The 23,935-nt window shown below is 37.0% G+C and overlaps 1 protein-coding gene across 1 annotated transcript in view; it reads right to left on the bottom strand.

Annotated features, from left to right (window-relative positions):
- The window catches only part of SBF2 (SET binding factor 2), a 410,909-nt gene that overhangs the window by 247,351 nt on the left and 139,623 nt on the right, over positions 1 to 23,935 (bottom strand). Inside the window, exons 5-7 of the mRNA XM_043481847.1 lie at positions 9,087 to 9,209; positions 7,554 to 7,664; positions 5,711 to 5,816 (exon numbers count right to left, since the gene is read on the bottom strand). Of these exons, the coding sequence (XP_043337782.1) occupies positions 5,711 to 5,816; positions 7,554 to 7,664; positions 9,087 to 9,209 (340 nt within the window). The remainder of the gene's footprint in view (positions 1 to 5,710; positions 5,817 to 7,553; positions 7,665 to 9,086; positions 9,210 to 23,935) is intronic.

Below are 23,935 nucleotides of genomic sequence, written 5' to 3'. Positions count from 1 at the left end.
AGGACTTTGCCAGCAGCCCTCGAGGCGCCTTGCATGTGCCTCTAATCATGACAACCTCTCCACTGCCATAAGTAATCAATATGCTGCCTTTCTTCTATTAAGCATTTTCCTGATTTTTCCTACAGACATTTTTTTTATCACCAAAAAGTGCATCCCTAGACACTACAGTATAATTTCACTCTGTTAAAAATGGAATCTGTTTAAATCTCTTACTTATTTTTTGCCCAAGCCATGTGGCATGCTGGATTTTGGTTCCCTTGACCAGGGATAGAATCTTCATTCCCTGCAGAGGAAGTATGCAGTCTTAACCACTGGACTGCCAGGGAAGACCCTCAAAACATTTTTAATCTGGAGGTTCCTCCTCCATATAATTTATTTGTTTAAGAATTTGTGACATTTGACCAACAGTTTCCTAGAGCCTGGATTTTGACAACTGCAGTCTCTGGATCCAATGTGTTCCCCATCTTCTATATTTACTGGGATCAGAATCAGACTTAATCTCTTGGGCAAAATACAGGCAGTGTTTGGCAAGGTTAGTTCAGTTCAGTTTAGTTCCATCGCCCAGTTGTGTCTGACTCTTTATGACCCCACGGACTACAGCATGCCAGGCTTCCCTGTCCATCACCAACTCCCAGAGCTGACTCAAACTCATGCCCATCGAGTCGGTGATACCATCCAACCGTCTCATTCTCTGTTGTCCCCTTCTCCCACTTCAATCTTTCCCAGCTTCAGGGTCTTTTCAAATGAGTCAGCTCTTCGCATTAGGCGGCCAAAGTATTGGAGTTGCAGCTTCAACATCAGTCCTTCCAATGAACATTCAGGACTGATTTCCTTTAGGATGGACTGGGTGGATCTCCTTGCAGTCCAAGGGACTCTCAAGAATCTTCTCCAACACCACAGTTCAAAAGCATCAATTCTTCAGTGCTCAGCTTTCTTTATAGTCCATCTCTCACATCCATACATGACTACTGGAAAAACTATAGCTTTGACTAGATGGACGTTTGTTGGCAAAGTAATGTCTCTGCTTTTTAATATGCTGTCTAGGTTGGTCATAGCTTTTCTTCCAAGGAGCAAGCGTCTTTTAATTTCATGGCTGCAGTCACCATCTGCAGTGATTTTGGAGCCCCCAAAAATAAAGTCTGTCACTGTTTCCCCATCTATTTGCCATGAAGTGATGGGACCAGATGCCATGATCTTTGTTTTCTGAATGTTGAGCTTTTAAGTCCACTTTTTCACCCTACTCTTTCACTTTCATCAAGAGGCTCTTTAGTTCTTCACTTTCTGCCATAAGGGTGGTGTCATCTGCATATCGGAGGTTATTGATATTTCTCCCGACAATCTTGATTCCAGCTTGTGCTTCATCCAGCCCAGCATTTCTCATGATGTACTCTGCATATAAGTTAAATAAGCAGGGTGACAATATATAGCCTTGATGGACTCCTTTTCCTATTTGGAACCAGTCTGTTGATCCATGTCCAGTTCTAACTCTTGCTTCCTGACCTGCATACAGGTTTCTCAAGAGGCAGGTCAGGTGGTCTGGTATGCCCATCTCTTTCAGAATTTTCCACAGTTTATTGTGATCCACACAGTCAGAGGCTTTGGCATAGTCAATAAATCAGAAATAGATATTTTTCTGGAACTCTCTTGTTTTTTCGATGATCCAGCAGATGTTGGCAATTTGATCTCTGGTTCCTCTGCCTTTTCTAAAACCAGCTTGAATATCTGGAAGTTCACAGTTCATGTACTGTTGAATCCTGGCTTGGAGAATTTTGAGCTTTACTTTATTAGCGTGTGAGATGAGTGCAATTGTGCAGTAGTTTGAGCATCCTTTGGCATTGCCTTTCTTAGGGATTAGAATGAAAACTGACCTTTCCCAGTCCTGTGGCCACTGCTGAGTTTTCCAAATTTGCTGGCATGTGGAGTGCAGCACTTTCACAGCATCATCTTTTAGGATTTTAAATAGCTCACTGGAATTCCATCACCTCCACTAGCTTTGTTCGTAGTGATACTTCCTAAGGCCCACTTGACTTCACATTCCAGGATGTCTGGCTCTAGGTGAGTGATCACACCATCGTGATTATCTGTGTCATGAAGATCTTCTTGTGTGTACAGTTCTTCTGTGTATTCTTGCCACCTCTTCTTAGTATCTTCTGCTTCTGTTAGGTCCATAGCATTTCTGTCCTTTATTGAGCCCATCTTTGCATGAAATGTTCCCTTGGTATCTCTAATTTGCTTGAAGAGATCTCTAGTCTTTCCCATTCTATTGTTTTCCTCTATTTCTTTGCACTGATCATGGAGGAAGTCTTTCTTATCTTTCTTTGCTATTCTTTGGAACTTTGCATTCAAATGGGTATATCTTTCCTTTTCTGCTTTGCTTTTTGCTTCTTTTCTTTTACAGCTATTTGTAAGGCCTCCTCAGGCAGCCATTTTGCTTTTTTGCATTTCTTTTTCTTGGGGATAGTCTTGTTCCCTGTCTCCTGTGCAATGTCATGAACCTCCGTCCATAGTTCATCAGGCACTCTATCTATCAGATCTAGTCCCTTAAATCTATTACTCACTTCCACTGTATAATTGTTAGGGATTTGATTTAGGTCATACCTGAACGGTCTACTGGTTTTCCCTACTTTCTTCAATTTAAGTCTGAATTTGGCAATAAAGAGTTTATGATCTGAGCCACGGTCAGCTCTTGGTCTTGTTTTTGCTGCTGTATAGAGCTTTTCCATCTTTGGCTACAGGAATATAATCAATCTGATTTCGGTGTTGACCACCTGGTGATGTCCATGTGTAGAGTCTTCTGTTCTGTTGTTGCAAGAGGGTGTTTGCTATGACCAGTGCGTTCTCTTCGCAAAACTCTATCAGCCTTTGCCTTGCTTCATTCTGTACTCCAAGGCCAAATTTGCCTGTTACTCCAGGTGTTTCTTGACTTCCTACTTTTGCATTCCAGTCGCCTATAATGAAAAGGACATCTTTTTTGGGTGTTTGTTCTAGAAGGTCTTGTAGGTCTTCATAGAAACGTTCAACATCTTCAGCATTGCTGGTCAGGGCATAGACTTGGATTACCGTGATATTGAATGGTTTGCTTTGGAAATGAACAGACCTCATTCTGTCGTTTTTGAAATTGCACCCAAGTACTGCATTCCGGACTCTTTTGTTGACTATGATGGCTACTCCATTTCTTCTAAGGTATTCTTGCCCACAGTAGTAGGTATAATGGTCATCTGAGTTAAATTCATCCATTTCAGTCCATTTTAGTTCGCTAATTCCTAAAATGTCAATGTTCACTTTTGCCATCTCCTGTTTGATCACTTCTAATTTGCCTTGATTCATGGACCTAACATTCCAGGTTCCTATGCAATATTGCTCTTTATAGCATCGGACCTTGCTTCCATCACCAGTCACATCCACAGCTGGGTACTGTTTTTGCTTTGGCTCCATCTCTTCATTCTTTCTGGAGTTGTTTCTCCACTGATCTCCAGTAGCATAATAGGCACCTACCGACCTGGGGAGTTCATCTTTCAGTGCCTTATCTTTTTGCCTTTTCATACTGTTCATGGGGTTCTCAAGGCAAGAATACTGAAGTTGCTTGCCATTCCCTTCTCCAGTGGACCCCTGTTGTCAGAACTCTCCACCATGACCCATCTGTCCTGGGTGGCCCTACATGGCATGGCTTATAGTTTCATTGAGTTAGACACGGCTGTGGTCCATGTGATTAGATTGGTTAGTTTTCTGTGACTGGGGTTTTCAGGGTGTCTACCCTCTGATGGAGAAGGTTAAGAAGCTTATGGAAGCTTCTTGATGGGATAGACTGACTGAGGCAAACTGGGTCTTGTTCTGATGGGTGGGGCCATGCTCAGTAAATCTTTAATCCAATTTTTTGTTGATAGGTGGAGCTGTGTTCCCTCCCTGCTGTTTACCTGGGGCCTAACTATGGTGGAGGTAATGAAGATAATGGTGACCTCCCTCCAAAGATCCCATGCGTGTACTGCTACACTCAGTGCCCCCAACCCTGCAGCAGGCCACCGCCGACCCACGGCTCTGCCGGAGACTCCTGGACACCCACATGCAAGTCCGGGACAGTCTCTTGTGGGGTCACTGCTCCTTTCTCCTGGGTCCTGGTGCACAAGGTTCTGTTGTGCCTTCCAAGAGCCTATTTCCCAGTCCAGTGCAAGTTCTGGCAGCTCTACGGTGTGGTTAATGGTAACCTCCTCCAAGAGGGCTCATGCCATATCCAAGTCTGCTGCACCCAGAGCTCCTGTTCCTATGGCAGACCACTGCCGACCCAGGTACAGGCACACAAGCCCTCCTAAATGAAAAAGATCATGTGAATAGTGCTTAGCTAAAATCAATTAAGTCAGTGATTAGTAGGGACCACGCACAGGCTGTAGGGAGTTCATGAACCCCTAAAATTACATCCAAAACTTTGTGGAGGAAGGTTTTAATCAACAAGATATTCTTTACAGAAATAAGTGCCACCAAGGAGTCAGTGCCTATTTCACACATTAAACAAAACAGTTTTAATTAAATTAATTTGAACTTGGTGAAGATGATTCAATGAGCAGAAGCTTTCAGGGAGGAAGAAAAGGAATACATAATTTTTAACAGTTTAAACTCCTATGGGGAGGCAAATATAGTAGAGAACTACTACTTTGGGATTGATGCCATCATTCATCTTTATTAGGATACTAGAAACTCTATGTGTGGTTATTTAGTCACTGAGTTGTGTCCAACTCTGGAGACCTCATGGACTGTAGCCTGCAAGGCTTCTCTGTCCATGGGATTCTACAGTCAAGAATACTGGGGTGGGTTGCCATTTCCTTCTCAGGAGGATCTTCCTGACCCAGGAATCGAACCAAGGTCTCCTACATTGCAGGCTGATTCCTTACCAATTGAGCTACGAGGGAAGCCCATTAAACTCTTCTGAGGCTCTCTAAATTTCACTGATTGACGTCACAAAGAAGAATAAGGACGGGGCCATTAAAGGAAAAGAAGTGATGTGTTTCAGAGTTGAGCAGGGAGTAAAATTCAACATGAGATGGGGGGAAATAAAAAGGTAGAATTTTTATGTAATGAATTAAGAATTCCATGGAGAAGTAGAGATGAGCCCCCAGGAAAGGGACGGTTTCAACTCAACTATAAAAAGACACAGATGGAGAACAATGTGAAAGACATAATCTAAGGGAGTGAGAAACTCTTACATAGGTACATATATGAGACAAGTAAGAGATAAAGTAAGTGACAATCCCTGGCAGCGCTGATCTGAAACATGCTCTAAGTTACATTACTCCTTTAATGAAGTATGAGCTGTCCAATGTACAGAGGGCACTTTCTCGTGTCTTCCCTATAATTCTTCACCTGAGACATTGCTAGAAAATTAGAGATGAAGTCCTATTACAGGTGGTGAAATGAAAAGGAAGGGATTCTTTTCGTTTTATCTTCTAAGGAAAAACAAAACATACCACCTATTCATCTTTTACAGCACAGAGAAAATATGTTTACTTTCTAAAAGCCTAAATGACTAGAGCAAAAGGAGCCTGGGTTAAAAACAATGAATACTAGTTGAGATTAGAACCCATATAATTAAATATTTTATATAAGTTATTTAATGGTTTACTTTTTTATTGTCCTGGTTCATGTCAGGTGATACGGGCTTAAAAATTAATCTTTTCAGAAGCTTTTAGAAGAACACTGAAAAATGGAGAACAAGACATACCCAGCTGCTGGAACAGGAGAGCCACACTAGTGCCTGTGACAGGAAGACTATCATGCAAGGGAGTCTGGATCAGCTGTCTGTCTCCTGCACCCAAGGAAAACAGCTTCTGCAGAATGGGAGGAAAACACAAACACACAACAAATGATTTCTTTTCACACATTTTCTCAAGATAAAAAAAATCCCCTTGAAGTTCAAATTTAGAGCAGATGATGGTCATATAAGACCCAATTGTGAAGGGCAATAAGGCAGGCAGCTCAAAACATTCAAGTTACTTTGTGCCCAAATGAATATGATACAAGCAAATTCAATAGTTGGAAGGTGAAAATTTAGTAATAATGAAACACACAAATCACTGACAGTAACATGTAACTAAAAAATAATAAAATGTTAAAGCTAACATTTATATGCCAGTTATATGTCAATAAAACTGGAAAAATAAAAGAAATATAGTAATGTGAAACATATAATTTAAAAACTTCTAATAATCACAATAAAAATCCTTTTTAAATTAAAAAATACATAAAATCATGTCAACAAAAATTTCATCATAATAAAGGCTCATAAAATAATTCATCTGCTTTACAGTTTAGGTTCAATTGTGACTAAACTCACATTTCATATTCTGCTCTTGGAGTACAAACAGGAGAATAAGGGAGGAGAGTGCAGAAGGAAAATAAACTTAAGAGTAACCAAAAGACACTAGGAAAGATACTAGATAGTTAAAAAGGCAAAGGGCAAGGAAAAAAGATGTCAATTTTACCATAAGTAACATCTCTTTTTTTTTATCTATCAGAGTTTAAAAAATGTAATTTTAAGAGGGCTGTTCTTTCCCTCAATATTACGTAAGAATAAGCATAATAAATGGTCAACTAATCAATTTTAGGACTTAAGTAGTTTTTTTAAGTTACCTAGGAACATTTAGTCATACAAGCTGAGGTTCTCATTTTTCTACTTCAGAGAAGAAGATAAAAATTTCAAGACACAGAGATGAAAGACATGTCACTTTGAGAAAGCTTTATTTCAGTATAAGAGTTTAATGGGCTCAATCTATGTATAACGAAATTCTTTAAGGTATAGATTATACTTTCCAAAGATCTGTGATTTTCGACAATGGTCAATATCATAATTATTATTATTATTAAAAGTAGAGAACTGAGATGAGAAAAATAAGCCCTCTTCTTCTAAAGCTTAAGTACAAGCTATTCTACTAAACATTACACACAACATACAAAATGGTTTTAAGGACCACATATAACTGATTTTATCCAAGGAAATGAAGAAATGAATTAATCTATCCAGGGGTAGTTACAATGTTACAAAAAATTATACTGACAGTTTTCTTAATGTTATCTCTGAATTTTTATCACTGAAAAAATTTTAATAAAATGAGGTGTAATCATATAGAGGAATAAACATGGTATAAAGAACACATTTGAAGTTCAAGTTTAAAAAGTGCATTCCTAAGAAAATGTAAGCTAGATTTCAAGTTACACAGAATATAACTTCTAACTATGCTATGTGAAAGGTGAACCCTGTGTTAAAATTAACCCCATGACCTAAGAAAAGAATGGAATCTTGTGTTTCTAAAAGGAAGACCACAGGGACAATGCTTAACTAAACTAAGACTTTTTTTTTTTTTCTCCCAAGGACTGAACTCTCGCCCCCCTGCATTGGAAGGGCGGAGTCTTAACCACTGGACCGCCAGGGAAGTCCCCTAAGACCCACTTTAAAAAGAAAATATTTAAAGAATTCGTTTTTTTTCCCTTTTCTTCATAAATTAAATTAACTGGAGGAGAGGAGAAGAGAAGCAGGCCCTCTTCATCTTCTTTTTCATTCTGTTTACCTGAGACCCTCCAGCCGCTGGGACAAGACACGCACACAAGTTTGCAATGAGACTTTCCAAGGAGACATTCAGACTGTCCACATATACAGTGTAGATCAAACCCAGACAAGCCTGAAAACAAAAGATGCATGTAGTTATTTCATGGAAAAAGCAAGCACTAAAAATAAATTGTGACATCTGCTCCAGGGAAAGTTTCTCTTTGAACGTAGTATATTCTACAATGACCATGGAATAAATTTTAAGCAGCAAATGTTATTAAGTTTATTAAATTTTCCTCCAGAACCAGAAGCTCTAAATGAGCTTCTAAGATGATTTTATAAAAAACAGAAATACATAATTTGTAAAACAGGTGTTTGTGTTCAGATAACCACTCCAGCAAATTTGTAAGACTTAAAACTCTTTTTGTCTCAACTTATTTTGCAAAACTCCAATTTTCAAGATAAAAATTTAGAAACTTTACCTTATTTTGTGATTCTCAATAATTCAGAACATTTATTTTACAGAAAAATTTAACTTATGTGAATTATTATAAAGAATAGCAAAATAGAGAATATATGATTAACAATTTAAGCTCAGAAGGTAGGTGGTAAAATGGAGAAGAAAATGGAATCATATGAATCTTCCAGTTTATTAAAATTTATAATTAAAAAATTAGTATCTGTTGCTGCTGCTGCTGCTAAGTCGCTTCAGTCGTATCCAACACTGTGCGACCCCACAGACGGCAGTCCACCAGGCTTCTCTGTCCCTGGGATTCTCCAGGGAAGAACACTGTTAGGAGTTATCAATTGTCATTGAAATCTTGACACTAAGAATATATATAATCTCAACTATACAAAAAACTTTTCCAGAAATTATGCATTAATTTCTCAAATCCTTGAGAGATTTTAAGGTATAGTTTATACTTTCTAAAGAAGATCTGTGATTTCTTGACAATGGTCAACATAACTAATATTAAAGATAGCAACTGAAGTAAGAAAAATAAGCCCTCTTCCCTTTCAAATGTATTTATAACTACAGTAAATTTTTTTCTATATTTGAAAATTCTATCTAAAAAGTAAAATATCTGGAAGTAAACTATTTTAAAGCTATGTTGGTAGCTATGATCACAACTATTTGAAATCACAAATACTCATCCTATTTCCTTTCATCTGGACTCCTAAAAATATCAGTAAAAACACACTATGTTGTTACATTACTAATGCATTTTAAACTTGATACAAGTAAACAAATGATTTCTTTAGGATTCATAAATTTTGGAGTCAGTAAAGATGGGACCTATTGTTAAAATAAACATCCTTAAATATAAGGATTTTTAAACATCCTTAGAAGTTTAAATAGTTATACTAACTTATTCAAGTGTTTATTTCATCCAACATGAGATTCATTTCTTCTATTCACAGCAATTTTATTTTATTGATGAATTCCCAATCAATTTAAAGATATTTTAGGTACAAAAAAACTTGTCACCATGGTTCACTCAGAATAGATGTATACAATGATACAAATCAATAACAACAACTATGAGTTCTTTACCCTAAAAATTTCTGGATAATCTAATCTGGATACCAACACCAGGCTTTTGGGAGCAAACACTTCTGCAGGCTGAATTAAACCAGACACTTCCACTTCACCTTCAGTCTCTTCCTTCTTTGTTCCCTAAAAAAGAAGACACTGTAATCAACAGACAATTTCCTAGGTTTATAACTCACAAAATGTAGACATATCACATACTTCCATGTAATTTATAAAATCCATAATTAATTACAAAATATCATTTACAAAACTCAAACTAAAAACAAAGAACATACTTTGAGAGGAATCTAAGAAGCAAGTAGGCAAAGAAACTAGGAAGCAGGGCATACTCATTTCATTTCTGAAAATCTTTAAGCTCCAGATTTACAGCACAATTTTATTTGAACATTTGGTTTCTATGTGAGGTACCAGTAATAGAAGGTAAATAAAATACAATTCATCACTGACTACAAATACAAATGACACTTAATGGAAATTCAGTTTTTAAGACAAGAAATCTGTTTTAGAAGTAAGACACTACTTTTCATTTTTGTTTTTTGGACTTCTCCCAGTCTTTCAAACAAAAGAGATAATCATTTAGGATTATCTTGCAGAATGCTCTTAGAAGTAAAGTCCAAACAGCTTTAAATTCTTTTTTCTCAGGAGAAACAATGTTGATTTTTTAAAAAAGAGGATATTTTTATACACATAACTAAGTTTCAGAATGTACCTAGTTGTCACTGAGCTGTAAAGTTAAAAATAGTTGAAGTGTAAAGCTTATGTCATGCATATTTTATGAGCACAATAAAAATATCTAGAATTTTTTTAAAACCCTAAATATTGAGTGATTACATACTGGTTAATGTAATAAACTTGGAAAGTATTATTCTGGGGCTTCCCTAATGTTCTGGTGGCTAAGAATCCACCTTGCGGTGCAGGGGACACTGGTTCCATCCCTGGCTCGGGAAGATCTCACAATGCTGCAGAGCGACTACGCCCGTGCCCCACTGACGACTTGGTCTGCACTCTGGAGCCCATGAGCTGCAACTACTGAGGCCTGCATGCCCTAGAGCCCATGCTCCACAAGAGACGCTACCGCAACGAGAAGGATTGATGCCTGTGCACCGCAACTGGAGAGTAGCTCCCACTCTCTGCAACTGGAGAAAGCCTGTGCACAGCAACAAATACCCAGCGCAACCAAAAATAAAATATATAAAAAGAAAAACATTATTCTCATTTATAAGCAACACATATTTCCTGTGCACCTACTGCTCCATAACACTATATGATGCACTATAAAAGTTTCAAGAGAAAAGAAAAAACTAAGATAGAAAAATATTCAAATTTATTTCCAAATGATATTCTAAGATGCTAGGACATTTTCCCTAACTAGAATCCTTTTCTCTTTCCTTTCCACTAATCAAAGGTCCAGGAGCTTAGAATTTATCTTGCTTCTCGAAGGCTTTCTTTCACTGATTTTTTCCTCCAACTGTTAATTCTTAGCAGTGTTCATCAACATTGCACATACGTGCTCATAATTATTTCTCCTGCCAAGCTTCTTCCCTAAATGCCACAAAATGCCGATTCAACTGCCTGCTTGACCTCTCCACTTAGATGACAAATAGGTATCTCCAATATGACAAAAATATAGCTCCAATCGTTTTTCCCAAACTCTACTCCTCCTGCAGTAATCTCTTACCTCAGTTAAAGGAAATTCTATCCTCCCATTTAGCAAATCAAAAATACTGATTCCTCCCTCTTTCATAACCTTGGCAGCAATCCCGATTTCTCACCATCCTCCACTGCTACCACAGGACTGTGAGCTACTATCGTCACTTTTCTGGGTTATTTTATCAGCTCCCTTTAGTCTCCTCCATTCCTCTTTAGCCCTACTTTGCTTCCTTGCTGCTCCTCAAACGTGCTGGACATGTTCCCAGGTAAGGGTCTCAAACACTTTATTATTCCTTTGCCTGGAACAGAAACAATTCCCTCATCTCCCTCATCCTCCCATTCAAGCAAACTTCTGCTCTATTAAGGCTTTGCTGGTACCGTACTTGAAACTGCAATATCCTCACCCCACCTATGTCCCCGTTGCTTATTTTATTTTTCTCCATGGCACTTGTTACCATCCAACATTTCACTTATATTGTTTTCTGGTTTTTGCCTCAAGTAGAATGTGCTCCATGAAGACCAGGATTTCTGTTTTTGTTCACTGGTGATTTCCCAGTTTCTAAAACAAGAGGTGGGCACATAGTTGATATTTATATAATATTTATTCACTGTATTCATGCAGGAATGAATTTTCTTACATGAAATTAAAAATTTTCTTATTTTACCAAGGGAAGTTTTTCACCCCTACTCAAGGAGGCCAAGAACTGTATTAATATTTTCTATCTTCTTTGGAGCCCGTATAGGTTCTATACAGTGAAATATGACCAAGTATTAGATGTCTATGGAATGTACATATCCAAAGGGAAATATCTGTTTACTTTTTATTATGTATGATAAGATCCATATGCCCTTGAAAGATTTTCATTTGTTACAAAGCAAAAGCTAAAATTAGGTTGGGTGGTTCTGGAATTCTTAGAAATAATAAAAATGTGATGAAAATGAATTTACCAAAGATTTCCACACTTAATGAATCATATTTTTATGGATTACTAACAAATTTTGTCCTTGCATGACAAAAAAATGACTGAAATTCCTGAAAGAGATAAAGTTATCCACATTTTTATGAGATTGTGATACATGCCCTAGAGTACCATTAGAAGTCAGCTTGAGTAAGTACATAGCCATTTCATATAAATGACCATTAACCTATGTTAACCTAAACATAAAATAGAATGCATTGGTCATTTCCTTTAAGTAAATATTCACTGAGTGGAATAATTATTAACAAGAAAGAAAAAAGGTCTGACATAATATGAATCAATACTAAATAAAAACAACTCCATTTTCTTTACATCACTTTTTATTATAGATTTTGACCTTTACTTTGTAAATGTGCTATAAATCATAAGATGCTGCTATTCTTCATTCCAGTAGTTCTTCTATAAGAATACAATGTCCCAAGTTTAGAGAAAATTCATATTCCTTTTTTCAAAGCAAAATGCACTGCTGTGATTTTTTTCAAATTGTTGTTTATAACAAGTCTTATTTCAGTAGACAGTAGTGTTGTGGTTTTTGTTAACTTTTTCAATAAGTAATTTATCATGTAAAAGAATAGCGCTAATTTTTTATAGCTGTTAGAATATATTTTGTGTAATAATTATGTAGTGATACTAACTCTGTTATGTGTTTTACAATGACAGATTTTCACATATTGAAAAGATGTGAGAAACATAATAGGCAGGAAATTAAAAACACAGGATACAAATGTAATAGACATTATAATAATGGTCAGAAATTTAACATTTTATAGTATAAAGCATTTTCACATATTTTATCTCATTTGAACAAAACTTACAAGCCTTTTTCCAAGCTAAGATTATTCCTTGGTTTTAGTAGGTCCCAATAAAGATACATGGAGAAGGAAATGGCAACCCACTCCAGTATTCTTGCCTGGAAAGTTCCATGGACAGAGGACCCTGGCAGGCTACAGCCCATGGGGTCACAAAGAGTCGGTCATGACTGAGCACATCAGCAATAGATACAAATTTACCTTAAATTCTGTTTACTGAACTGCCTCACATTGACATATAAGGTGATTTTATCTCATATGTAGTGTAAGCATGTGCCAAAACTTGCCCACTTACTGGTATTTTTTCCTACCTATTATTACTATGGACCACATCTACTAGTGGCATTCCTAGCTTCTATGTAGTTTACATTCTATGTAGCTCTCAAACTCTTCATGCTTCAATAATACGGGATAAATTAGTACCCATCATTGCAATCTGCCCTAAAAGTACTGCTGCTGCTGCTAAGTCGCTTCAGTCGTGTCCGACTCTGTGCGACGTCATAGACGGCAGCCCACCAGGCTCCGCCATCCCTGGGATTCTCCAGGCAAGAACACTGGAGTGGCTTGCCATTTCCTTCTCCAATGCATGAAAGTGAAAAGTGAAAGTGAAGTTGCTCAGTAGTGTCCGATTCTTTGTGACCCCATGGACTGCAACCTACCAGGCTCCTCCATCCATGGGATTTTCCAGGCAAGAGTACTGGAGTGGGGTGCCATTGCCTTCCTAAAAGTACTACTGCATTTCAAATATCCTCAGGCAAAAATGCTAAAAATTATTAGAATACTGATTTTATGGAATGACTACATATAGCAGATAGGCACAATCTGTAAGAAGCTTATCCTATCACCCAGGTAGAATACTTCATTCTCATCTCTGCTATACTCCTGATGCTTGACTCCTGTCTCTTCTATTCTGAAAAGACTAACTGCATCCAATATCATCTGTGCTAAGCTCATTTTCAGCAACACTGTTTCATACTGTGTGTGTGTTAGCCACTCAGTCCTCTCAGTCATGTCCAACTCTTTACGACCCCATGGACTGAAGCTTAACAGGCTCCTTTGTCCATGAAACTCTCCAGGCAAGAATACTGAAGCGGCTGTCTTTCCCTTCTCCACGACAGCTTCCCGACCCAGGGACTGAACCCAGGTCTCCGGCACTGCAGGCAGATTCTTTACTGTCTGAGTCACCAGGGAGATCCTACTAATTCTCTCTACAAAATTTCTTTACACACTCACTTTTAAAAGGAGGATGGAGGAGTGGGTGGGATGAATTGTGAGAGTAACACTGAAACATATACATTAACATGTGAAGTGGGAAGTTGCTATATAACACAGGGAGCTCAACCCAGTGCTCTGTAACAACCTAGTGGAGAGGGATGGGGTGACGGGGTGGAGGGTGGGAGGGAGTTCAAAAGAGAGGGACATATGTATACTTAAGGCTCATTCACATTGTTGTATGGCAGAAAACTAAAAATATTGTTAAAGCAATTATTCGCCAATTAAATTTTTAAAAAAAATTATGAAAGGAATTATGCAAGTAAAAAATGTCCAGTTTTACATTTCCTTTTTGAAAATCAATTTATTACAGTATACCATTATATAGAGTTGCCTCAGCTAAGCAATTTGAGGACTTTAAGATCTTCCAAAATTGGAAATGAAGGAGTCTGAGTAGTTGCAAAATTCTGTAAGGTCTACAATTACCCCCTGAAAACTTCATTTCTTGCCTAATAGTCCCTTAATTATGTTGACACGTCTATATGACAAAATCTAATTTATTGTTGCATTGGTCTGAAAAATAATGACTATATGAGACAAACACATTTTAGGATTTCAAAGCTTCAGACAACTGCGCCACTAGTCTTCAGTTCAGAATGCAGTTTACCTCTAGCAAAGAAAATACCTTCAATAGCTTCTGGACTCGCCACCATTCCAAAAGTAGGGCAAATTCATTTGCAGGGCTAATATATATTCATCCAGAAAGCTCCCTACTTTTAAGAGGCACACAATCCTTAAATTTTTTGAACATATATACTTAGAAGGCAGCATTTTCCAGTGTCTTCTCCTAGAGGCTAACAGATATTGCTTAGGTAAAAAGGTCTCCTAATCAAAAATTTTGGAAACAATAAATTAAAGCCAAGTTAAAAAGATTTCCTTACTGCACGAATTTTCAGACTTTGATAGGCAAATCTCGTTTGTGCAATGTCAAGCAAAGAAGACATGAATTATTTCTCCAACTTACTGGACCAATGAAACCCTCTTTATTAAAAGCATCTAGAGGACCTAGTGCCCTATGAAACATATGCTGAAAAAGGCTGTCACAAGCTGTTCTAGGATAGAAAATGTATGAAAGTGAAATATGTATATATTCCTATGTTCTATATTCTAAGAAGGCTAAGTTAATACAATGCTTATTTCATAAATATATTATTATATTTTATACCTGTTTCATTAAATCTCACATTTCATAAAGTAAAGTGAGCTTTAGAAGATAGATAATGTTGCTGGAAGCTAGGGCACTTTACAGTTACCCTAAGAAAATATTCAGCATGCCTGTGGCCCATTCTCACCACGAGTTAGGAACTTCTACGCTAGACCAATGGTTCTGTAACTTTAGTGCACAACAGGATCACTGAGGGCTTGCTAAAACTGATTTTTGAGTCCCACCCCTAAAATTTCTGATTCAGTAGGTCTGAGATAGAATCCAAGAATTTACATTTCTAACAAGTTACCTAGTGAAACTGATATTGCTGATGCAGGCATCAGTTATGTCCAACTCCTTGTGACCCTATAGATTGTAGGCTCCTCTGTCCAAGGGATTCTCCAGGCAAGAGTACTGGAGTGGGTTGCCATTTCCTCTTCCAGGGGATCTTTACTACCCAGGGATCGAACCCACATCTCTTAGGTGTCCTGCATTGGCAGATGGGTTCTTTACCACTAGCGCAAACTGGGAAGCCCAGAGATCATGCAGTTTTAAGCTAATCAATACGAGAATATAAAAGAAAATAATAACTGTAACATATATTATATATGCCAGACACCGTGCTAAGCATCATAAGAGTGTAAATAATTCATTTATACAATCAAGAATTATTTTCCAGTAAAGGAAACCAGAACTCCCTGGAGAAATGACATTCTAATTTTGAGTCACAAAAATGTACAAAATTAACCTATTCATCTTAGTAAAAGAGTAAACAATCTGTCAAAGACTAACAGAATCAAAATAAATAAAAATCATGATTGACTGATTTAAACACACAAAAATCGATAAGTTTATAATTTTTAATTGGTCACTTCTAAAGATGGCTAAAGGGCTTCCCTGATAGATCAGCTGGTAAAGAATCCGCCTCAATGCAGGAGACCCTGGTTGGATTCCTGAGTCGGGAAGATCCACTGGAGAAGAGATACGCTACCCACTCCAGTATTCTTGGGCTTCCCTTGTGGCTCAGCTGGTAAAGAATCTGCCTGCCTTGCAGGAGACCTGGGTTTGATCCCTGGGTTGGGAAGATCTCCTGGAGAAGGGAAAGGCTACCCACTCCAGTATTACCGATCTAACTGTAGTCAATGAAAGTTCTATTTAATAACTGAATTTCAGTTAATAAGCACAGAAAGAATAATAGAAGGAAGAATTTACTTTTTACAATTCCTACTTAAATAATGTATTTAGGCAAAGATTATCAATAGATCCCAAACTATTGAACTATTCACTTCCCAAACTAAGTGAAGGCTGGCACCACCCCAAACCCACAAATCAATCTTAACAATACTAAAAGTAGAACAACCAGAAGTTAAGTTTATCTTGATGAGATGCAATAGGAAGTACAGTACAATTTTTGAAGTGGTTCTGCTTTAAAAATTGAATGTGAATCCAATCAAGCCTTTAGATCTAAATATTACTTTATGGAAACTATGGAGAATAGAGATATAATGGAGAATAGAGGTGAAAATAATATAGAGAATTAATCAGCCCAATCCAGAATACAGAACTTTCCATAGGACAAATGACCCAATTTCTGTATTGCCCTCAAAAGAGGGCCTGTTACAGAAAAAACAGAAGAAATATCAACCAAATATAATATGCAGAATTTGCCTGAATAAGTCAAAACATTTTCGAGACAAATTTTTAAATTTAGAAATATGTAAGTTGGATATTAGATAATATTAAGGGATTATTCATTGTAATTAATTTTTTAAGTATTATAATGGCAGACTGGTAATGTAAAAAAAATCTTTACCAGTTAGAGATATATACTAAAATATTTGGGGTTTCCCTGGTGGTTCAGATGGTGAAGAATCCACCTGCTAATGCAGGAGACCCAGGTTTGATCCCTGGGTTGGGAAGATCCCCTGGAGAAGGGAAGGGCTACCCATTCCAGTATTCTTGCCTGGAAAACCCATGGACAGAGGATCATGGCAGGTTACAGTCCATGGGGTCTCAAAGAGTCAGACATAACTGAGGGACTAAGCAGGCACGCAGCATGCACACACTAAAATATTTGCAAGTAAATTATGGTGTCTGGGGTTTGCTTTAAAATGTCTCTCCCTATTTAAAAAAAAAGTATTTAAATTTTAAAAGACTGACAAAATTCTGATAATTTTTAAAGCTGGGTCATATGTAATGGGGTTTATATACTACTCACTTAAATTTTGTATTTTTAAAAAAATTCCCATCTTAAAAACAAAGAAAATAAAATCTTCATTATGCATCTCCTATGTGTCAACGTTATTCTAAAGTACATTCATTCATTTTGCTCCTTTGATCACACTTGGTTGCTAACATACCAAAATGTCTTTACTTTGAACTGCATTATTATTGGTTCATAAATACATTTACAGACTCATTAAAATATTCTAAAATGATACACATCCTAAGTTGCTTCAGTCACATACAGTTCTATGCAACCCTATGGACTGTAGCCCACGACTCCTCTGTCCATGGGATTCTCCAGGCAAGAATACTGGAGTGGGTTGCCATTTTCATCTTCAGGGGATCTTCCCGATCCAGGGATCGAACCCATGTCTCTTAAATCTCTTGCATTGGCAGGCGGATTCTTTATTAGTGCCACCAGGGAAGTTCAAAAAATGTAGACAGGTCCATCATTTTTTTAGGGTAAGTCATATAATAAAGCACCTCACATCTATCATACTTTACTGATTACTTAAAAAATGCTATAATCACATTGCCTAACTGAATAATTCTGGGAATATGTTATCAAAAATTTAATGCCAAACTTTTGCTTGTGTTTTTTGACAGTGTTACTGTAACTTAGAAAGATAAGAGCCAAAATTTTAAAGTTGCACAATTATACTTTGGATGGTTTGTGTCCCTAAGTTCCTCTTCTTTAGACTTCCAAATAATGTGTCATAGTATATTTGGTATGAAGTAATTCACACCAAATGAGAATTAAAAGATCTATTTTTGAATTGATGATATGATCCAAAAATAAAAGAAAAACACATTTTTTAAAAAGGACATAGTTAACTGTTCACATAAAAAATGGGAACAACATTAATGATGACCCAGAAAGGAACATCATCTGGACTTTAATATTATCTTTTTCAAATATTAGCTCATTGTTTTTACCATTTTTTGGACCAATTCCAAAAGATATTATCTCTCTATTCTTCACACAGAAAAGCTGTTATATAATTCTGGCTAGCATCTACTACCTTGGTGAACTTATATAGGAGCTAGAAATCTTATAACTTAAACTCAAAAGAAGCAGACTCTAACTTTCTGTAAGGTAACTGTGAATACTAAATAAATTACAATGCTTTGGTCCAGTTTAAAGTGGCAAACAGGAAAATATCTGAGCTAAAAAGAAAAATAATTTTCAAGTGTTAATTCTAAATATATGAGAACACTGATCTTGGTTTTTAATATTATTTATTACTCAAATGAGCCAGGGCTCCTTGAAGTATTGGCTGATTTAAAGACTGGAGCAGGGAAGGAAAAAGGTGATCCTGGATCACCTTGTTATGACAAAGTTTAAAAATGCTTTAAAAAAAACTGTGATGGGGTTTTGACAAGAGAACACAGGAACCATTCTGATGCGGTAATCACTGGTCAAATCTTAGACAACCTGTGCATTACAACAGTGAAAACCATTAATTATATACTATTGAAGAAAAAAGAAACTAGAACACTTGAGACTATAGCTCACATAGACAGACAAGACAGAAAAGGTAAAATGTCAACTGCTGACTGGTCAAAGTACAGGTAGAGGGTGTGCATAGTTGGAAAAAAATAGTCACTTTGCAACCATCATACTAAGAATTGGCATAGACAAGAATCATCACTAAATGCTAAATCTGGTGGGAGGGTAGAGGGATAATTAATGAATTACAGAATATTTACAGTCTTAAAGTATCTTACCACACACAGCTTATTAGTTGCAAGGAAAAAGGAAACAAAAACAAGCAAGTATACAATGGAGATATCTGACAATCACCAGACCAGTTACTCAAAAAGAACATCAGTAGGGCAGGCTGATAGCAGACAGACATTGTGTACTTCCAGATATGTGTCCTTAGAAGGATATACACTTGGTATTTCAAATGCTGGTAGTATTCCAACTACTGATGGATAACCTGAATCTAAAGTGAGAGATATCAGAAAAACAAAAAATATTAAGAGTTCTATTCAAAAGAGGCATTCGGACCTGCATTATTTGAAAATGTCAAAGACTGAGCAACTATTTCAGATGAAAACAGACAAAAAAGAATTATAATTAAATGCAATACATGATTTTTTTAAACTACATCCTATCCTGGAGGATGGAAAAAGACAGTGGGAAGGGCATAAAGAACATTAAGTCAAATGACAAAACTGAATATAGATGGTAGAGGAGATAAAGGTGTGTTACCAATGTCAGTTTTCTGATACTGATAACCATACTATGTTTATGTAAGAAAAAAAAACTAACTCATGAAATACACACTGAAGCCTTTAGGGCAAAGAGAAATGAAATGCACTAATTTGTCTCAAATAGTTCAGAAAAATGTGTGTTGTGTCTGTGTGTCTAAGGAGAAAGATGGAGTGGAGCAGGGGAAGGAGAGAGGGGTCTATTAAAGATAACTAATATTTACGAAAATAAAGAAACATCTTAAACCATTCAACTGTTGATGGACTCTCAGCTTGTTGCTGTATCTTGGCTATTGTGAATAATGCTGCAATGAACATGAGAATGCAGATAATCTCTTCCATACCCTATTTTCATTTCCTTTGGATACATACTCAGAAATGGTATTGCTGGATTATAAGGCAGTTCTATTTTTAATTTTTTGAGGAATTTCCATTATCATTTTCCATAGTATTTCCCACCAATTCACATATCCACCCACAATTCAATAGGGTTCCCTTTTATCTACAGTCTTGTAGACACTTGTTGTCTCTTATCTTTCTGATAACTGCCATTCTAACAGCTGGCAGTGTTAGGAGATATTTTATTATGTATGAGGTGATATTTCATTATCTTATTGATTTCCATTTCCCCAATGATTACTTACTTCTGCTAAGCAACAACAAAAAAATCCAAGTCACTGGCAAGACCTTTGTTAAGGAGTTTATCCCCAAGTGTTTACTTTTTTTTAAGAGCTTACTGTTTCATTTATTTCCACTCTGATCTTTGTTATTTCCTTCATTCTATTAATTTCGGGCTTAGTTTCATTGTCTTCTAGCTCCTTACAGTATAAACTTAATTTGCTTATTTGAGGTTTTGCTCTTTTCTTAATGTAGGTGTTAATTACTATAATCACTGTAAATTTTCCCCCTTTTGGTTTAGTCAATAAATTTTGGTATGTTGTCTCTTCATTTTCATTTGTCTCAAGGTTTTTTAAATCCTTCTTGAGTGTATTCTTTGACCCATTCAGTATTGTATTATTTAACCTCCACATAGCTGTAAATTTTCCAGTCCTCTTCTTGTAACTGACTTCTAATTCTACACTTCTGTGGTTGGAAAAGAAGCTTAATATGATTTTAATCTTAAACGTACTGACTTGATTTGTGGTCTACCACATTATCTATCCTAGAGAATGTTCCATGTATGCTTGAGAAGTATGTGTATTCAGCTGCTACTGTATGAAAGGTTCTCCATATGTCTGTTGGTGCTTCCCAGGTGGCGCAGTGGTAAAGAATCTGCCACCAATGCAGGAGGCATGAGAGCTGAGGGTTCGGTCCCTGGGTGGGGAAAATCCCTGGAGTAGGATACGGCCACTTGCTCCAGTATTCTTGCCCAGAAAACTCCATAGACAGAGAAGCCTGGTGGAATATAGTTCATGGGGTTGCAAAGAATCAGACATGACTGAGTGACTGAACAGACACATAATGTCTGTTAAGTGCCTCTCGTCTAACATACTGTTTCAAGTCCAGTTTTCCTTACTGATCTTCTGTTTGAATGATCTCTCCACTGTTGAATATGGGGTACTTAAATCTTCTATTGCTATTGTATTGTCATCAATTTTTATCTTCAGATTTGTTTTATTCATTTAGTATTCATTATTCATTATGTATCAACAGATACATAAATATTTATAAATATTATCTCTCCTGATGAGCTATTTTTATCATTATACAATGACCCTTCTTGTCTCTTGTTACAGTTTTTGTTCAAAGTCATTTTTTTCTTATATTAAGTACAACTACCCCAGCTTTCTTTTGATTTCCATTTGCATGAGGTATCTTTTTCTCCCCTTCATTTTCGGCCAATGTATGTCTTTAAAAGTGAAGTGAGTTTTGTTTCAGGTGGGTCTGTTTTGTGTGTGTGTGTGTGTGTGTGTGTGTGTGTGTGTGTGTGTGTGTGTGTGTGTGTGTGTGTGTGTGTGTGTGTGTGTGTGTGTGTGTGTGTGTGTGTGTGTGTTTCCTAAAATTCATTCAGCTACTCTACATCTTTGAATTGGAAAATTTAGTCATTTTACATTTAAAGTAATTATTGATTATTATGTATTTACTACTGTCCTTTTGTTAGTTGTTTCCTTGAAGTTTCATAATTCTTCATCTTTATTTTACTACATATAACATTTACCATTACAAGTGAGATTTATACTTTCTCATGTTTTCCTATTACTAATTAGCACCTTTTCATTTCAGATTAAAGAAATTCCTTTAACCTTTCCTACAAGGCCAGTTTAGCGGTGATTAATTTCTTTAGCTTTTGCTAGTCTGCAAAACTCTTTCCTTCAATTCTGAAGGACAACTTGCCAGGTGAAATCTTCTTGGTTGGCAGGTTTTTTTCTCAGGAATTTAAATAAATCTTGTCACTTCTCTCTGGTCTGCAAAGTTTCTGCTGAAGAAATCTGTTCATCTTCTTATCGGGGTTCCCTTTTATGAACAAGTTATTTTTCTCTTGCTGCTTTTAAGATTCTTTGTCTTTGACACTAACTATAATGCACCTTGGTGTTGGGTCTCTTTGGATTTACTGTATTTGAAAATCTCTGGGCTTCTAGATCTGAATGTCTGTTTCTTTCCACAGGTTAGGAAAGTTCTCACCCATTATTTCTTCTTATAAGCTTTCTTCCCCTTTCACTCTTTCTTCTCCTAGGATCCCTATATAATGCAAATGTTGGTTTGCTTGATGTTATCTCATAAGTCCTGACCCTCAGGCAGTAGCTTTTAAAGTATGCACACAGGATTTTCCCAAGCAAAGACTGAGAGATGAGTTTCTCTTTGTTTCCTCTATGCTGAGCCTCAGCAAATCCTTGAAAACCCATTAATAACTCTTTGTTATACTCTGGTGGGTCTCATGAACAAAAAGCCCCACTGTCTTCCAGAGCTGGTGTTTTTGGGGTCCATACCTCAGATGGAAGTCTAAAAAAATGGGAGGTTAATGTTGGGTCCAAACTCGGCACATCAGGGGAGGAGCTTGGAGTTGCAAGTTCCTTCCCGATTGCATGTCTCTGTGCCAGGGATGGGGTTTATGGTGAGACTGCCTCTCAGCCTTTTTTACTCACTTCGGTGTGGGTATATTCTCATTAGCCTGATATACAGGAATTGCTCAGCTAGTTTCTGGATTTCTTTCAGCAGAAACTGCTCTGTGTGTAGCCGAGGATTCAGTTTGTCCACAGGAGTGGGTTGCCTGCCATCCTGAACTGGAATCCTGTTACACTGTCTTAATGTATTACCTGTCTGTGAGTTAATTCAAGGTGAAAGGGGTTGATAATAATGGAGAGAAGAAGAAGAACAAAAATAATCAGTTTTATTAGATAATTCTAGGAAGTTGTACAGAGGATCCCTCAGGAATATGGAAATAAAAGAAAATATTGCATTCTCAGAACTAACTTATATTCAAAAGTTCAACAGAGAAATGAAAGGTCCCTTGAAAGAGACAGTGAGGCTCTCAACTAGAGAACATTCTTCCTCATCAGAATGAACTGATCAAAATGGGAATTGAATTAGCTAACTGTTGGCAACACCCACTCAAATACTATCTGGGACAGAAAGGATTAGAATCACAGACATTTAAGTTTCCTGTCTGCACTGACAACATGTTGCTGCTGTTGCTGTTTAGTTGCTCAGTCATGTCTGACTCTTTGTGACCCTACGGACTGCAATATGCCAGGCTTCCCTTTCCTTCACTATCGCCTGGAGTTTGCTAGACCTTTGTCCACTGAGTCAATGATGCCATCCAACAATCTCATCCTCTGTTGACCACTTTTCCGCCTGCCTTTAATCTTCTCCAGCATCAGGATCTTTTCCAATGAATCAGCTCTTTGCATCAGGTGGCCAAAGTACTGGAGCTTCAGCTTCAGCATCCATATTCCAATGAATATTCAGGGTTGATTTCCTTCAGGATGGACTGGTTTGATCTTCTTGCTGTCCAAGGAACTCTCAAGAGTCTTTTCCAACACTTCAGTTCGAAAGCACTCAGCCTTCTTTACGGTCCAATTCTCACATCTGTACATGACTACTGGAAAAACTATAGACTTGACTATACAGATAATTCTTAATTTAAAAAATAGTTGACCCTGAACAATGCAGGATTCAGAGATGCCGATTTCTCTGTGCAGTTGAAAATCCACACATTACCTTCGCAGTTGGTGTTCTGCATCCACATATTCAACCAACCATGGATTGAGTAGTACTATACTATTTATTTACTGAAAAAAAATCCATGTATAAGTGGACCTGTGCAGTTTAAGCCCATGTTGCTTAAGGGTCAATTACATAAACAATTGGCTGTATTAATCTGGCAGGTATTAAATCTCTGACATGAAAAATTCCTTTGTTTGATTCCACAATCACAATGAATCTGATTTTGACATGGCTTCCCACAAAGATCTGACAATAAGGAGAAAGTGTGCTGATAATATAGATAACATATATTTTGTTCTATGTAAACTTTTAACTTATCACTGTAAATGAAAAACCAGCATACTAGTTTTAATACATTGCTCTAATGAACTTGGATAATGTGAGTCA

This window comes from Cervus canadensis, chromosome 11, assembly GCF_019320065.1.
Source record: "Cervus canadensis isolate Bull #8, Minnesota chromosome 11, ASM1932006v1, whole genome shotgun sequence".
NCBI classification, from domain to species: domain Eukaryota; kingdom Metazoa; phylum Chordata; class Mammalia; order Artiodactyla; family Cervidae; genus Cervus; species Cervus canadensis.
This window is presented reverse-complemented; position numbering and strand designations above follow the sequence as displayed.